General features: G+C 35.8%; 1 protein-coding gene across 1 annotated transcript; it reads left to right on the top strand.

The window, feature by feature from the left end:
• The first annotated feature begins 407 nt into the window (after positions 1–407).
• On the top strand, positions 408–15,235 carry MED4 (mediator complex subunit 4). Its single transcript, XM_039839348.1, has 7 exons — positions 408–558; positions 5,473–5,539; positions 8,006–8,176; positions 10,055–10,112; positions 11,219–11,305; positions 12,539–12,670; positions 14,534–15,235. Exons 1-7 carry the CDS (start codon positions 434–436, stop codon positions 14,704–14,706), a joined length of 813 nt encoding a protein of 270 aa, XP_039695282.1. The 5' UTR covers positions 408–433; the 3' UTR covers positions 14,707–15,235.
• The last annotated feature ends 3,671 nt before the right edge of the window (positions 15,236–18,906 follow it).

Genomic DNA, 18,906 nt, shown 5'->3' with positions numbered 1-18,906 from the left:
TGGTGCTTACCTGAGAGGCCAAACAGTAGGGTGGGAACCATGTTAAGTAGATGAAGCTAAAGAGAGGTTAATGCTGAGGAGAACCCGCCCATTTCACGGAGAAGCTGACACAATAGACAGGCTATTGCGTAATTCCTCCAAAAGCTTAAAATCCATTGAGAAGAAGCTTTCCATTCCAGCTTGCAGAACAGTAGGCACAGTAGAACCTGAAGGTGTCGCGCTTGCCTGTTCCCAGGCTCTCATTCCCAGGGTCGGAGGAGCAGCCCTCTTTGACCTAGCGCATGGCGCCGGCGCCCGCAGCCACCCTCCAGGCCACAGGCGGCGCTCTAACCGGGTCTCTCTTCCCTTCCTCGGCGCCCCTTCCTTCCGCCCCCAGCCCGCCTCTGCACGCCCGCGCACAGCTGCGCAGACGCCGGCTGCGGGTGTGAGCAGCATGGCGGCGTCTTCGGTCGGCGAGAAAGAGAAGGAGCGGCCCGGAGGCGGCTCGGGCGCGGCGGGCGGTAACAGCACGCGAGAGCGGCTGCTGTCTGCGCTGGAAGATCTAGAGGTCTTGTCGAGGTAATGCCGTGGGCCTGAGGGCCTAGCTGGGGCTGGGTGGGGAGGACTGACCCCGTCCGGACTAGCCGGCTGTCGGTCGGCTCCGGTTTCTCAGGCTCCGCGGGAAGGGAGACCCCGCCGCGCACTCCCAAGGACAGTGCATGATTGTCTTGGACCTGGCGTCTGCAGCCCTCCAGGACTCCGAGCTGGCATTTCCTCACCTTAGAGAACGTTTAAGTAATGATATTGACTCGATCCTCATGACTGTCAGAACTTTAGCGGTCCTTAGATATCTCCGGGTGTGAGTCCCTTCGACCACGGACATTATACACACGTTTAACAAAACCACCACCGGGTGCCAGACGCAGGGAGACGGTACTGAGGGGGAGACTGGATGTCGACGAAGAGGAGCCACTCGCTGTAAAGGGGGAGAGACGGACGTGTAAATAGTGACTGGCATGGAACCTGTTTTTATCAGAGACTTGCGCTGCGGGCTACTGGAGCATCATGACGAGGCGCCTGTCCTGGTTGTAATCAGGGTAGGCTTCCTGGAGAAAAGACTGCATAAGAAGAATGAGTTCACCAGATTCACTAGGCGGCAGGTAGCTGGAACAGCATGTGCAAAGGCCTGGAAACCAGAGCACACACGATTTGTTGGAATTGTAAATTTGGGAGGGCTTAAGTGCAACGTGTGTGGCAAAGGTACAGAGGAAATTGGATGTCATTTTCCTTATTCTGTTATATTTCATGATATTCGCTCAAATTGGTGCTTTCCTTAATTCTCTCACATTCACTTGGATGTTAAAATTATTTTGGTTCTTACTTCTAAAATGTTGCTCAGATTTGACCTCTTGTTCCCATCTCTACTGTTTTACATCCCATAACTTTCTTAATGCAGCCTCCCAACAGTTTAGATGCCTACATGGGACTCCACTTTATCATTCTATTTTTCCCAGGAGCTTTTTTAAAAAGCATTTCGAATCACATTTCTGATTTAAAATATGTGTTAGGTTCTCATTGCCCAATGAGATAAAGTTCAAACTCTTTAACTTAGTGTGCAATAAAGCTATTCTCCATCATCTCTTACTCCATCCTCTTATCCTCATTTACTGCCACACCCCTCCACCCTTCCATATCCTTCACTACAGCCTCAGAAATGCTCCCCCTTCTAAAACTAATCTCATACTTCCTCGTCTTTAGAACCATTCTCCTTCTACCTCTCAATTTGATGACTCATTCATTCATCCTTCAGAATTCAGCTCAAATGTCACTTTTTCTGTAGCCAGCATTCTTTGACAGCTTTAGAATAAATCTTAAATATTGTATTACCTGACCTACTAATAATCATCATTTTATCTGCTGTGAATTTAGTCCTTGCCATAGCAAGCATCACTTACCAGATTACTAGATCTAGCACGATATTAAATGAGATAATAAAAACACACAGATACCAGAAGTTAAATAGTTTATGTGTTTCATCCACTGTTTAGACTGTATTAGACTGAGATGCTGCCTGACTACAAATAAGGCATATGGAGTCTTCAGGCAACCAGTAGTCAGTACAGTGAACAAGAAGCTCAGGCACAAGGCAGCTGTCTTGATGTGTTACCTGTGTATAAATGTTTACACAGATTAATACAAATGCTGTTTCCTGCTGTTTTTGTTGGCTTTGTAGTTCCCGGAGGAGCCCTTGTCAGTTTCTTCTTTAGGTAATCCCGTCAATGAATACCAGCATGATTACTTAGTAAAAAGACCCTAACAAAACAGTTTTTATGATAAGTTTTTAGTTAAATTATTTATGTCTCTGTGTGACATGACTGTCTTTGGTATAGCTAATTAAAGCTTCATTTAGTTCATATTTAGGGCTTATTCTTTTTATTAAACACCAACCTCACATCCTATAAATGCTGACGGGCTAACCTATTGCTCTTATAAATAGGACCAACTGCCATTTGAAAAACAGTGCATTCAGCCTAACCAGTGCTTTTAGAATCACTGGGTTCCTGAATATCTTGAATTACCTCGAATTTGAGACTAAATTGAGACTGAATATCTGGATTTGACCAATTTATTTGTATTTTATTCTTTCCTTGATTACCCAGTATATTGCATTTTTCTGTGCGATGAAATGTATCTACTCACTGAAGTAGTGAATCATTTTAAATTTTCCTCAAGAACCTCAGTGTTTCTGAAACTTTCTTCTTCATCTTTCCAGTTATATATGAACACTTGAGGTGCTGAGTCCTCTCTACTTCCTCTAAAAGAAGCTGTAGTTCCTCTGTTGCTCTTTTCCAGGAATGCCAAGAAGACTTTGATTTCTCATTAATTTGTAGTCCTCCTCACTAGAGCTATTGAGAAATTGGTGATAGGCTTCTTTTCTTTCTGCAGCCTGTGGTAATAACCTTTGTCTTAGAAGTTCATTTTTCTTTTTCTCTCATTTTCTCATGACTTATCTTCCATGCTATTTTATTTGTTCATCTCTAAAGAAAGACTGGATGACAGTAGGTAAGTGAAAATGTACCTCTTTTACAATCCCAGAGGTGGTTGGTGGTGGTAGTGGAAGAGATGCCAGTTTGTGATTTGCCTCCTAAGACTTATTGAAACTTCTCCACAGAATGAGGTTGTTCCGGTATACTTGACTTGAAAAAGTCCCGTTGTGTGCCCAGATATAGCGTACATACTGATTCTGTGGTCTGTGAAGTTTGTCATTATCCTCTGTATGAAATTTTTCTCATTTTTATTTTTTATGAACAATGAAAAGAAAAACTAACTTTTGACTTCAAAGTAGTGGGTTTGAAATTCAGGATATATTTTTTTACTGTTACCTGATTATATAGCTTTTCAGTATATTTGTTACTTTGTAAAATGATAGAATGAGGTAATCTTCATCTTTGGAAGAATTTTAAAAAAAGAAACATGTAGAATATAGTTTAAAAGTTTTTCTTAGCCTGTTTGTAAATCAGAACTCATTGTCCCACAGAAACCATGTTGATAGAGTATGTTGAAATTTCCACACCAGTCTATTCCATGTACCTCTAATTTATTTTAAGAGTAGTACAGTTGATTCTTGTTCAACTCAAGGGTTAGGGGTAGCGATTCCCCACGTAGTCAAAAACCCACTTAAAGCTTTGACACCTCCCAAACTTAACTACCAGTAGCCTACTGTTGACTGGAAGCCTTACCAATAACATAAGCAATCAATTAACACATATATTGTATGTTATTTATATTATATACTGTATTCTTACCATGAAGTAAGTTAGACAAAAGCAAATGTTATTAAAAACATTATAAAGAAGAGAAATACATCTTCCTAATCGTTAACTCTGGTTTTATTTTTTATTTTCTTGTTTATTCTTGTCACCTGTATTAGAATTTAAGTGCCATTGTTCATTTTTTTAAATTAAATTTATTGGAGTGATGTTGGTTAATAAAATTATGTCAGTTTCATGTGTATAGTTCAAGGATATGTCTTCTGTATATTGTGTGTTCACCAGCCAAAGTCAAATCTCCTTCTGTCACCATATATTTGACCACGTTTACCCTTATCTAGTTTCCCTCCTCCCCGCTTCCCTCTGGTGATGACCAAACTGTTGTCCATGTTCATGAGTCTCTTTTTGTCATTTTTTTTTTGTCGCTTTCAGTTTTATATCCCACATATGAGTGAAATCATATGGTTCTCAACTTTTTCTGTCCGACTTATTTCGCTTAGCATCCATCCATGTTGTCACAAATGACAGTATTTCATCTTTTCTTATGGCTGAGTAATATTCTGTTGTATTTATGTACCACACTTTTATCCAGTCATCTATTGAAGGATACTTTGGTTGTTTCCATGTCTTGGTCGCTGTGACTAATGCTGCAATGAATATCAGGGTGCATATATCTTTACAGATAAATGTTTTCAAATTTTGGGGTAGATACCCAAAAGAGGGATTGCTGGGTCACATGGTAATTCTATTCTTAATTTTTTAATTTTTTTTTTTGAAGACCCTTCATACTGTTTTCCATTGTTTACTTTTATAACTCACACATGTAGAAAGTGCCTGGCACATAATAGGCACTCAATAAATATTTGATGAATGAGTGAAGACTTTCCATTTTCATATTCACTTTTTTTTTTTTCGTTAATTAGCTAATTAATTCAGACACAATGCTGTGAGGAAATAGTGGGGAAGGTTGGGTCCATTTGGCACCATCCAGAACAATAGTATGAGGCTAGCAGGAAGGAAGGTGGAATTACGAAGGTAAAAGTAGCTTGGCAGCCAGTTCTCCGCTGCAACTATTCAACTCTGCCTTGTAGTGTGAAAGTAGCCATAGACAATATGTAAATGAAGCAGCTTGGTTCTCTTCCATGAAAGCATTATTTACAAAAACTGCAGATGTGCTGGATTTGGCCTACAGACAGACCTCTGATGTAGTTTTTCATGTGCAAACCACCCATAGTGCATTGGCTGCATTTTCTTGTTTGGTTTCTTTAAAGTGAAATGAGAACCTAGACTCTCTCATCAGGTAGTCTTAGGGCAGACTCTTGCTGGGTTTTTGACTTTCCCCTGGTTCTTCACAGTTGTCCTATGCAAACCTCTGTTGAGTTTTTCCAAGCATTTAGCTTTGGTTTTTACAGAAACAACTCTTTATGTTCATGATTGTATTTCATTGGTGTTTATGTAATGGATATCAATTTATATAATTATAGTAATAAGTAAACTTGCATAAATAGATTTGGTAACACTCTCACCTGAGTCTTGGTGAGAGTGCACCTGGTGAGAGCTGAAGCCCACAGCATGTGAATTGTAGTAGAGCAGTGGCATGAGTACTTAGTCCTGTTGGTACCATGAATCCAGCAAGTCAGGTGGAGATCAGTTGAGAAGGTTCCTAGTGTACTTACTTTGTGAAAGTTTCTTTTTCTTTTTCTTTTTTTTTCTCTTTTTTTAGGGAACTTATAGAAATGCTGGCAATTTCAAGAAGCCAAAAGTTGTTACAGGCTGGAGAGGAAAACCAGGTAAGTGGCTTTTTTTAAAATTCCAAACCAAACCATAATTTCTGCAAGTTTCCTGTTTATATTTACTTTGTGTAAGAACAGAAAGATCAGATCCTTTTAAGTTACTTATTGACACTTTTAGATTGATATTTACTTTGTATCATTTACATAAAACAACAGTGTGCTTAAGAAGAAATTAGTTGTCTAAATACTGGTTCCTCTAATGCGACTTAAAAATGAATGGAAATAAAAGAGCATATAACTATTAATTAATTATTTATTAATTAATAAATACAAGAGCATATAACTATTAATAAAAGAGCATATAACTATTGGTTATTTTGTGGATGTTGAATTTATAGGTAATTTTATTTTCTTTATACTTGTGCTTCCTGATTTTCTGCAGTGACATATTTTCTTTTTTCTGATTCAAAACTTTTTAAAGAGGGTAAATTTTATATTATGTGGGGTTTTTTTGGCCACAATAAAAAAATTTAAAGAGAAAATAGAAAGGATTAATTTTTTTAAAGATGTAAGACAGAAGAGGAAATAGTTTCTGATAGACCACTTCCACCCACCCTCTACCCCATCATTATCTTAATTTCATCTTAAGATATATTTTGAGGCCAGAAAAATCTGATGTGCTCTAAATAGAGAACTTGTTTTCTTCAAGGATTAATTCCTTCAAGAGGAGAGGGGGGAACCAAATAAGTCTATAAGTTGTAAAAAGCTGCAAACTATAGGGATATTGGGGTTACTTTTTTGTTTGGTTGGTTGGTTGTCAGAAAAAGAAAAGGCCTAGAGACGAATGTGTTAATAAAAGAATCCCACTCTCAAACGCTTTAATTGATAACTTATGGGATTAATTAAGAATTTATACAAAGTGAGCAAAAAGTGAAATTTGAGTTTTGACTTTATTAAAACTGTTAAATATTAGAGGGATATGCCCATTTGAAAGCTTTTTAGCCAACATTTTATTGGATATTCATATTTTTATACATCTAGAATTTTAGAGTTAGAAGAGACCTTAATGGTCTTCAGTATAACCTCCTGTGATTGAGCCGATGGTCTTCAGTATAACCTCCTGTGAGATTGAGGATGAATCAGCCGAAGGTGAACGGATGAGTGGAACTAGAACCTGGGTCTTTGAATAATTTTTTTCTCTACTCAACAATAAAATCTAAAGAGACTCTTACTGTTCTCTGGTAGTATACAAAATAGGTCAAACTGTAAAGTTCTGGAAAGTTGTCGTGGAACTAATATGTACTTATTTTGGTTAATAATTTTTAAAATATAGCTTTTATAGAAATGGAAACTTAGCTTTCTCCTCCTTTGACATGAGAAGAAGGGAAATTATAGGCCTATTGAAAAGAATATACTTTCTTCTTTTTTTTTTTTTAACTAAAAACACTTTTTATTTAAAGTAAATGCCCAACAGGATGCACTTCAGTCTTTTGTCTGTTGTATTAGAAACCCTATAAAAATGAGAGGAACTTCATATCAAAAATAACTTGAGGCATGTCTGTATTTTTTAATCTTTAACAAATTTTTAAAATTTTTAAATTGATTCTGAATTTTGATAGCCATTTCCTTTTGATACATTCCCTAGTAGCACAGAAAAGTAAGGGTATTTAGATCAGATTGTATCTTAATTTTGTAGCGAGGGGCTGATGATAATAACTAGCCTTTATTGAGGTCTTCTTTGTGTACTTAACATACACTATTTTATAAATCCTCAAAACAACCTTATGTGTTAAGGTATTGTTATTATATCCCTTTTCCTAATGAGAAAACAGGCTTTGATAGGTCAGGTAACTTCCTTGTCACACTACTAATAAATGAAAGACTGGATTTGAACCCAGACTTTCCGTTTTCTGCTTTTTAACCTTCATAGTTTTTGCCATATCTGCATGGCACCTATTTACTATTTTTTGAAATCACTCTATTTTAAACCGTCTTGATCCTAAGCAGTTCTGTGCATGATATCCCAGGTTTAATGTGAACGTTATATTTTTCTAATACTAGCACAAATGTGTAACTGTAAAAGTTTTTTTTTAAATTCTTGATGCCAACTAAAATCATCTCAAATAACAAAATTTGGGAGAACATCGCATATATATATAGGATTTCCTCCTTAGGCTTTATTGTGCTTTTATTATTTCTCGAGGAGGGGGCAGCATTATATTTTTAAGGATAAACAAAATTTTTCTTCCCTGGGAAATGGATAAACTTGTTCCTTTTGGCACATTGCTAGTTCTGAAAGACTAGTTTTTGTTTTGTATGAACGAATAGTATATAATTACAAAAAGAAGGATATCTTGATATTAATTTGTTTTCTAATCATAGAGAGGCCGTTTTTATTTTTAATAAGGATATAAAATATTTTGAGGTGTTGAAATTTTATAGCTCAGCCAGTTCACATGCTTTGTTTCATTGGAATGTAGCTTTTTAATATTCTTTTGTCTGCTTTAATCAACTTACTGACAGGTCCTGGAGTTGTTAATTCACAGAGATGGGGAATTTCAAGAACTAATGAAATTGGCACTTAATCAGGGAAAAATCCATCATGAAATGCAAGTTTTAGAAAAAGAAGTGGAGAAGAGAGACAGTGATATTCAGCAACTACAAAAACAGCTAAAAGAAGCAGAACAAATATTGGTAAGTGACAGGCTGGTTCTTTAAAAAAGATATTGTTTATTTAATGTATTTCTGAAAAATAAGTCTGTTATCACTATTTTGAAGTGGCAGAAAATTTGATTTTCCAAGTCTGAAAGTGATAATTTGTCAGTTTTGTTAAATGACATTTTCTTTTTTACTTATTATTTTCAGATAGTTTGTATTACTGTTAAACCTCACTTTTATTATGGAATGATTTCATAGGATTGAATTATAGAAGTGGGAAGCTTTTATTATGTCCCGATACAAGTTTTAGCTGTTAATAATCTAAATCTTTACTTCAGTTTTAAAAATATTTCAAAATCAGTAAAAATATGTTCCAATTTTATAAATTAATTAAAAATTGCATTATTTAGTTTTTCATCCTAAACTAGGCAGGATTAGGATAAATGGCAAGGACTCTCTAGTCGTTTCTTATTCATGTCTAATCTTTCAAAGAAGCAATTTATTTGCTATTATTTGCCCACTTATTTTACTAAATAGTAATTAATGTAATTGTTACATGGTGTAATTACAGAAACAGCTGAGTTTGATTCTCTTATGTACCAGACATAGCTGGCATCCTTATCCCTGATAAATCTCTTCAAAAATGTGTCAGAATGGGCTTCAGTATAAAGAAGCCTGAGTAGTTTAGCGTAAATGAACCATTCCTACTAAAGAAACAACCCCAAGTAATACTTTTTAAAAAATATATAATAAAACCTATTTACCAGAAAGTAATACTTGATTATCAGAAGATATTCAGAAAATACAGAAAAGTAGAAGAAGAGAAAATTGCCTTTATTGCCATTGCTCAGATTGTCACTGTTCACAGTTTGTCTTAGTCGTATTCGTTTTTTACCTTATTTTAATAAGCAGGGTGCTAAGTGGTTTTCTATTACTACTTATTAAAACTTAAGCATTTTCCATATAATTATGCCCTCGTTTAATTTCCTAGCTTTCTGTTAAAAATAATGTTTCAATGAATAACCTTTCAGAAAAGTTTTTTTCCTTCTGCATTTCAGATTTTATTCTTTAGGTTAGGTTTCCAAAACTATAATTATTGAGTTACAGACAGTGAACACAAGGATCTTAAAAAGACTGAATTTTATGATATAGGTAATAGCAACTGACATTTATTGAGCACTTGTACACCAGGCCCTGTGGTTTGCACTTGACTTGCATTATCTCAGTCTTCATAACAATTATATGAGGTCAGTACCATTTTTACATTTTAAAGATGATGAAACCCAGATTTTAAATGAATAACTACCTTGCCCAAGGAGGGCAAAAAGTAGAGGTGGAACTTAAACCCAAATATCTCTGACCCCATACTCTTAATCACTGTGTTATAGTTGAGGATGCGTATACTAGGTTTAACCTTATTTTACACTTTAGTGTACCTGTGGAGGGAGTGGTGTTTTCATATAGCAGTCATTAAACATGGAGGTAATGGTATAAGTGAATAAAAGCATTAATCCAAGAATGTATCTTATAAACTAGAAAAAATATTTAGGTATTTTATTCTTGAACTAGATGCAAGAATTGAATGCTTTTGGGGTGGTTGGTGATCTGGATCTCTTCTAGATGTTTATGATAGAAGACAAAAAATGTTAGTAAACAATCCAATTTATACATTGTTTCTAATGACTGATTTGTGAATGAAGAGTGATTCGTGAATATAATATTTATTCTTTTCATTAAATATAACTGTGATGTTATAAATGATATCTAGTGCTGTTTCAGAATATTACAAATAAATTGTGGGGATTCCCAAATTGCATATTGTTCCTATAGGATAAATGATATTGTGAATTAAGCCAAAAACCATGATTGATAAAGTTGAGAATAAACCATATTTCTCTTTTTAATGTTCTTTAGGCAACAGCTGTTTACCAAGCAAAAGAAAAACTGAAATCAATTGAAAAAGCAAGAAAAGGTTGGTACTGTGGGAACACTGAATGACTTTCTGAAAAAATCCAAGTTTTGATTCCAACAGTCTGATGAGAGCATTATTAATCATTTTCTGCTTTTGAAAGGTTCAACTCCATTTTCATTGCGAAGTGTCTACTGTGTTTTGGCCCTGTGCTGGGTAGTGTTGGGGAGGTGTCACGCCCTGTTTTCAGTTATAAGAAGCAATAATAAATGGCTGTAGAACTGAATATCCAATAATGACTATGCGTTTATAAAACTTGGGAGAAGGGGACAGAACTATGGGTTAGAAGCAAGTGGGATTTGAATTAGGTCTTATAAGACAGAATGAAAGAAAATATTTATTGGTTAATTATAGTGGGATTAAGAACATCATGAAGTCAAAACTAGTTATGGCTTTGGGATGTATACACATTCAGTGGCACAGAAGCCCAGAACGCCTTCCTATCCCCATCCCCTCCCCGCTTCTCTCAAAAAGGCTTCCATTTTGGATCTTTTGGAATCTTTTTATTTCCAGATTTTTTTTTTTTTTTTTGTAGATCTGTAAATACAAGAACAATACAAATACATATGTGTACATGTAGTCTAAAACACGAATCAGGTCATGCTATACATAATATTTAACAACTTACTTTTTTTTACCTAATGAATATATTGCAGATATCTTTCTGCTTTGGTCTACTTATAACCTTAGGGTCATGTTTTGCTGACAGTTGAGTGTCATAGTGTAAACTGCTTCTCTGATTTAATAGTTTGGACGTCACTGGAAGGTGAAACACTGTGTTTTCTGTTTGTGTTCACTGTTACTTTAAGAATAGTGATAGTATTTAATGGAAATTAATAATTGAGGTTATTGAGCATTATCATGCTCATCTCCCAGATTCGCTACTTTACTTATGTTAGCTGATTTTTCTGAATGTTTTGTTCTTTAGTTTGGAAATATTTTTTTAAGTTTACGATATACATCCAGGTATTATTGGAGAAGGTAGGTAACTCAGATTATTCTATTTTCAGATAACTTAAAATTTAATTATTATATGTAACTATGGTGTATGCATTTATAAACTTCTGTGTTTACTAGGCTAAAATGTTACACTCTCCTCTTGACTCTAGGTGCTATCTCCTCTGAAGAAATAATTAAGTACGCACATCGGATTAGTGCAAGTAATGCTGTGTGTGCCCCACTGACCTGGGTTCCAGGTAAAATAATTTTATTTTTACTAGATATATGTGGTTTTGAAAATTCTTGAGTGACTATATACAAAAATAGGAAAAAAAGACTTAAATATACAATGTATTTATCCTTAGAAACATCTGCCTCATGTTTTCACATCTTTAAGGTTTTAAAAGAAAGGTCACAGGTTTTATCAGTTTGGTTTTCTACAAAGCCATTGCCACTAGGGACTGTGTTTCCTTTTTTAAAAATGATAATTAATAATTTTTAAGAGTACAAGATAATATGTGTGATTCTGAAGCTATAGATTTATATGCCTGTAAAACCCAAGCTAGCCAGAAGCCAACTTTAGGGCCATTAGGATTTCCACAAAGACTGCAGCCTGGGAAACAGGCAAATCAAACTCTTCTGTGACAAAGGTGAAGCCCTGAGCACCCAACAGCAGACACACAGGACTAGAAAGAGCTGGAGTATGAGAAACAGCAAAGGGAGTAACAGGCTGCAACTGTATTGACAGTGGATAGAACATTTATGAGATGGAGACACTAAGGTAGAGCGGCAGTCTTTTGGGGAGGAGTGGAAGATGGTTATGTCATCCTCAGTAATTCCCTATGGTGGTGTTTTGCCATACTAAAATCACTAAGGGTAACTACAGTGTTGAGATGAGTAATCTTGGAGTTTGTGAGAAATATTACCAAAAAGTTGGTCTAAATCTGGCCAAGTTTTTAGCAACCCAAAACTGCCACTTAGTATAATTACGTGGTTGGAAATAAAGATTATTGGCTCCTGATATTCCACTAAGTTAAGGAATTAGTCTTTAAGTGACAAGATGGAAGAGGTTAGTTAGAAAAAGATTTTAATTTAGACAGTCCTTCCAGTAAGCATTCAATGTCTTCTATCATAAAAGTGTGTCATGATCTATTCTCCCTCAGATCTTTTTGTTCCTATGAATCATTATTTTCATACTAAAAAATTCAGGTAAGTTAAAAGAGTCAAGATCATTTTAATTTCCTTAATTTGTCCTTTGGAATGTTTGCTAATAAAATGGCAGACTTTTCTCTTTTTTTTTCATATAGAGAATAGTATATTTAACAATTGATGGCCTTCATATTCCAAAACTGAATATGTAACTTGAGTTTTTTAAAGTGAACCAAGGAAAATCAATACTTCAGAGAAGGCATTAATGCTTATTTTGTATGTGATTGACTTAAAAGAAGTCTGGGTTTTTGTATGTTTTTGTTTGTCTTTTGTTATTTTAGGGGACCCACGGAGACCATACCCAACTGATTTAGAGATGAGAAGTGGATTATTGGGTCAGATGAACAATCCTTCCACTAATGGTGTGAATGGTCATTTACCTGGGGATGCGCTTGCCGCAGGCAGATTGCCAGGTAATGTTAATTAGAAGAATGCTTTCAAACAGGCCAAGGTTTGGCCACTGAACAAATTCGAAATACAAGGCCCAACTCAGTTTAATAGCTAGGTTTTCTGCTAATTTATCCTGCTCTGTACTTGCTCTGGTTTAAAGACTGTTCTAGATGGAGGTTTTGAAATTAGAATAAACTGACTTTTTCCTCATTTGTTAATACGCCATTTTCCTCAGGCATCGTGCCTCTTATTGCTCGGAACACAGCTTTTTAAAAATTGTGAAACATACTGTATAAACAGTAAGAAATAACATGTTCAGTTTAATAATTATAAAGTGAACATACTCTTGAAAAACCCCCAAGTTAACAAAATGAATAACAAAGCTTTTTATAGGCTTTTAATAACTTTATAAAATAACCTGTAAGACTTGGTTCATTGTGAGCTTCAACTTTCCTCAAGTTTCACATATAGGTTTGTGCTATTCTTAGATTTATTTTACATTCCCATATTTTATCTTTTGTAGGCGACTTGTTTTGATTTGGTAGAGCATTTACAAAGTTAAAAAGTTACCCTTTTAAGTAGTCACTTTTAGTATTTTACCTATTTCATTTTTCCCTTGTAATATTTACATTGTTAGAAACATGTTCTGAATAATGCTGTTTTTGCTTAACATCTCTTTGTAAGGATGTCCCTGTGTTACTAAAAATGTTTTGTAAGCATTTTTGTTAATTTATATAAGTACAAACTGGGACTGCACTGTGCATTAGTTTCCTTGGATAGCTCCTCATTTTTCTCACTGTGGTTGTATTCTTATCATGTGCCAGTCAGGGTCTAGTAAGGAGGCAGAAACCACATCAGCAATATGAACAATGAAAATTTAAAGAATTATTACCTAATATAGTAACAAGATACTAATTATTATAGGGTAAAGAGAACTGTTTTTTAAAAATAGAGGAATAAGAGATATGGGGAGCTACTACATCTGGGACCAAGGCAGAGTACCCAAGGGAAGGAACCAGCAGAGAAGAGGCTTCTCCCCACCCCCATTCCAAGGCCCGTGTTCATATCATGGCACCTTTGGTAGAGGTGGGTATAGCTGTGGCCTGCTGGATGGCAGAGAAGTTAGATGAGGTGTCATAGGCCAGAGCTGGCATATAGAAAATTACCCTCTGGGTTCCAGGGAGACTTGCTAGAAAGCCACCGTTTGGGGAAATGGTGACACTTACTGGGAAACCAACCTCTGGGGTGCACCCGTACTGGGAAACTGTCCTCTGGGGTGCCACTGAAACTGGCTGGGGGCGAGCACCGCTTGATGTCCTGCGGCCAACCAGGCACCAAGAGTAAGAGTGACACTGGGTCCAGGAAGGAAGCCTGTTCCTCAGTAGAGTCCCCAGTGCCCTCTACTGATGAAGTGTTAACATTGTGGCTGCTGGCAAAGGACATGTGTTCTGGGTCCAGAGAGAAGAGTGGGTTTGAAGCTTAAAAAGCAGTTTAAACTGTAATATGTAGTATAATATACATTAGCTACTTAGAGTACACTATAAAGAATACGTAGAAAGTAACATATGATCTAATATGTGTGTATGGAATATATAGATAGAAGAAATATTTGTAATTGTGACTGTCTTACAAAGGAAAAATTATGTCAACTGACTAGTTACTGTGGTATAAAGTATGAATTTTTTAAAGATAAAACACAGGTTCTAGTTACTAAAACATCACTCTTTTTCTTGATAAATTTGATCTTCATTAATTTGGCCAAATGTGTATTTTGATTTCTAGCTTTAAAAAATATTTATTTTAAATTATTTGCATGAAGAGAAGAGTCATTTGGAAGAAAATTACTAGTAGAAATGTTCTCGTATGTGCTTCTTTTTTCCTTCCAGATGTCCTTGCTCCACAGTATCCCTGGCAGTCAAATGACATGGCAATGAATATGTTACCACCAAATCACAGTAATGACTTTTTGTTGGAACCTCCTGGGCACAATAAAGAAAATGAAGATGACGTAGAAGTTATGTCCACAGACTCCTCGAGCAGTAGTAGTGACTCTGATTAAAATGATATAGGAGACAAAAAGCATACAGAATTGAATACCATGGAATTTTGTTTCTTAAACAATTGCAAGCCTGTAAAAATAGCCAGGTAATATTGGCTATAGTAGAATTGTGTAGCCCATTAAAAAATCACAGTGGACTTTGTTTTTAAAGCCAAAAATCATGATTTCAATTATCAACTACTTGGTGAATATATAAAGAATAATCAAAATTTACTGTTATAAAAAAGATTATTCAGTTCAGTGCTATCTTACCAGGTTTGTTCCAGTTGTGTTGGACTTATACATAGTAGTTCTGGAAATAAGATTTGAGGGAAATGACTCATGTACATATCACTAATAGGCCTCCTAGAATTATTTAGAGAAGCAGCAGCAACAACAACAAAGCAGTAGATCACTGAATGTACATCATACCAAAATAACAAAAACCATCATTGAAAGTTGTTAGCTTCTGTCACAGGCACAGGAGAAATTGTCTCAATTTGTACTATTTGTAATTTTTGTAAATAAACTAACTTTTGTTTGTACTTTGTATGCTTTTTTAAAAAATATACCTTCAGTGTAGGTAAGAAATTATTTCTGTAAATCCAGTTGCATTTTATACATTAAGTAGAATTTTGGAGTGTGAATGAACATGATGTGATAAATACAATTGAACTAGTAATCACAACTAGTAGGTTTCGCAAAGGCTCATAGTGCCATATCTTCTTAGAAGATATGGAATGAAGTGGGGTTTTTTAAAATAATTTTTTAAAACTTACCATAATAATGTCTGATCTTAGAATGTTATAACAAAGGTTATAGAATATAAAACATTGTCTGTCTTAACCTTCCCTCTTATTGCAGTTCCCAGAAAGAATCATTTTTATCTACTTTTAACCTCTAGTGGTTAACCTCCATATTTAAATATATGGTTATACAATTTTATCTTGACTTACCAATTTTAGACAATTGATAAATTTAGACAATTGTCACATTTTTTTTTTCTGACTGCAATAGTAACACAACATCCTTTGTGGAACATTTAGCAAATATAGTAAAGCACAAAGGAGAAGATAAAATAGTATTTAACCCAGATATATCAACATTTTTATGTAGATTTTTATTTTTTATGAAAATTAACATATTTATCTTCTTAAAAAATGAGAATAAAATGTGTATTTCCTGAGATGCCGCTGTATTTTTTTGTTAGTAATCTCACTGATGTCCTTCCAATGAACTGAGTTTTTTCAACTTCTTTCAGTTTTTTTCAACTTTTTTCCCTTTGGTTATTTAAACGAAACATGATCCTTGTAGAAAAATATTTGTCTTCCAACTTACAATTTCCCAGGAACATAATTATGCTTTTAAATTGGCATTTTGAATAATATATTAGGTATGAAATGAGTATCCTAATTTGGAATTGTAACATTTTATCTCGGCTCAATTTTTTTACCTTTGTATTAATATTAATTAGCTTTAACGACATGCCAGTATATATAAATTACAGTCATTCCTTAGTGTCCATTACATAATCAATATAAAATGTTTGCTGGCTAATTATAAAAAGATATACAATCAAGGAAAACAGGGGCAAATAGAGCTCAAGCAAATACAGCAAAATCTTGGTGCTTGTTGAATTTGGGTGTAGGGTATATGGAAGTTGATTGTACTGTTTTCTGCTTCTGGTATGTTTGAAATTTTTCAGCCACCACACCAGAGCATGAGACCGTAGAACCCCTCATTGTCATCTTGTTCCCCACACACCATCTCTATGTGCTGTTAATTATTAACTATCCTGCACCCACCAATGTAAAAAAAATTGTCTCTCCATTTTGCTTTTTATCCTCAGAGATTTCCCCACTTTGCTATATCCCACCCCATTAATCTACCACCAGTGGATTTCATGTAACCCCCCTCATTTCTCCTCTGATTCTAATGTATAAAATAAGCTGCAAAACTGCCATTGTTCAGAGCAGTTTTTCAATTCATTGAGATTTTACTTCCCAGCAATTGTCAGTTTGGCTCGAATAAACTCATAAAAATTCTCTACATGTAATCCGAGTCCAATTTCATAACGCTTGCAGCACAACAGCCAGTGAGTGGAGTGACCAGGTGTTGGGGCGAGGAAAGCGACTTTATTTGGAAAGCCAGCAAGCTGAGAAGATGGCGGACTAGCCTCCCAAAGAATCACTTTAAGAAAGTACAGAATTCAGGCTGCTTTTAGATCAATGGAAAAGGGAAACAGGAGGGGTTTGAGTTTGATTGACAGTATGATGTGAGTGTCAGCAGAGGTCTGAGGAAGATTGTAAACAATCCATACTTCCCTTTTCTCGTTGAGAGGCAGTTTCTGGGAAGGGGCTGTTTTTGTAAAACTCAAGCTGCAAGCAGAATTCTTCTAATGCTACATGTAAGAATAATCAGAAGCTATTAACATAAAGGCGATGGGAGCAAAACAGGCTCGAACAAGATGGAATCAGGCTGAGCATTTCACTCATACATATGGGTTTGGACAATTCTTATACTGGCATAAACCACAATGTTGAAAAATTCAACAGAAATAAGTACATACCAAAAAAAGCATATACACATACTTGTGGTGACTTTATTTGTAATACCCCGAGCTGGAAGAAACACAAATGACTATCAATATTAGATTAGATTAAACTTTGGTATATGTAAATGATGAAATACTACATACAAAATTAATAAACCATAGCTACACAACATAGGTAAATATCTCAAGAACAATGTTGACTCAAAGATGCTGGTTACAAAAATGCATATTGTCAACATAAGAAATGTCCAAACCTATAGAGAATTTTTATGCGTTTTTTTGAGCTAAACTGATGACATATGCTGGGGAGTAAGATCTCAAATGCACCAGAGAATGGCAGCTTTACAGCTTCTTTATACATTAGAATCAAAGGATAAGACCTAAGGAGGGTGGTAGATTAATGGGGCAGGAGAAAGCATAGCTGTGGGTGGGGCCATCTCTAGGACTGAATAAAGGCAAAATGGAGAACTACATACTTCTTTTACATTGGTGGGTACAGGATAGTAACATTCACATCCTGTAGAGATGGTGTGCAGGGTAGGGGTGAAGATGACAATGAGGGGTTCTCTAGTCTCATGCTCTGGTGGTCTTATGTTCTGGTTCCTGTAGTTGTGCCTTCAAGGGGTCTAGAAAAGAAAATTACTCTGACATTTCAAAGGTATATTATAGATGTACAAGAACAACGGACAGGGCTCACAGTGAAGATGGACTTTTGCTAAGGAAGCTACAGGCCTGGGATGTGACTACCTGCTATGAACTATCCAGTTAGGAATTTGTGGTCAGACTGTCCTGTGTGGTTACTTTTCGTCACTGAGCTTATCAGGCCTGCCATATGGCCCCTCTGAGTTTGTCAGGTTTATTGCATAGCCCCTTTTTCATTCACAGTATGATTCTACTTTGAGCAAATTAAAAACATGAGATGGTGGTCACAGTGGTTACCTTCAGGAGAAGGAACTTTTGGGGTGCTGGTGAAATGTTTTATTTCTTGATTTAGGTAGTACATAATTGTGTTAATTTTATAATAATTTATTGAGATACTGTATGCATACTATACATCAAATATTTTTTAAAAACATGTCACTTTATTTAATTAGCTATCATCTTGTTTCCATAATTTTATCTTTCAAATAGATTCAGATATTAATGAAGCCTTATTAATATGCCAGGTACTATGCTAGGCATTAAGGATACCCCAAAAGCCTTTTTTATTTAGCACAGCACATTGCTTAATAAATACTATTGGTTACACTGCTTGCCCATTTTGATAGATGCCACATAAAACAAGCTCTTAGGGAGTAAAATTAGCTGCTGAGCTAGTGATCTTTCTACCATGGTTCTAACCACAGGTTACACACTATGGCTCCTGGCTGCCACACTTCTAGTCTTTCCCGTCAGTCAGCCAGGCTCCCCAACACTTCATCTGGGGTGGCCTGTGAGAGAAGTCCATGCACAGTAATAGCTGGGGTGTGAGGTGACCACTCAGAGCTTTACAACACCCCCCTGTTGTACCGACCCAGTCTTGTTTCCCTGGTTCCAAACTCTTCATCCCTTTACCCTTTACTCCCTCATTTTGACCCTTGCCCACTGTGGCATCTTTTGTTACTGAGTCTTGTTGGCCACCTATTTTTTTTTTTCCATTTGAATTCTACCCTTTGATGGTGACATGG

The sequence above is a fragment of the Pteropus medius genome, unplaced genomic scaffold (assembly GCF_902729225.1).
Source record: "Pteropus medius unplaced genomic scaffold, Ma_sr-lr_union100, whole genome shotgun sequence".
Lineage (NCBI taxonomy): Eukaryota > Metazoa > Chordata > Mammalia > Chiroptera > Pteropodidae > Pteropus > Pteropus medius.
This window is presented reverse-complemented; position numbering and strand designations above follow the sequence as displayed.

Coding starts and splice junctions, on each gene's coding strand:
- MED4 (XM_039839348.1), top strand. CDS start 434: ATGGCGGCGTCTTCGGTCGGCGAGAAAGAGAAGGAGCGGCCCGGAGGC. Junction 559..5,472: donor GATCTAGAGGTCTTGTCGAG/GTAATGCCGTGG, acceptor CTCTTTTTTTAG/GGAACTTATAGAAATGCTGG. Junction 11,306..12,538: donor CCCACTGACCTGGGTTCCAG/GTAAAATAATTT, acceptor TTGTTATTTTAG/GGGACCCACGGAGACCATAC.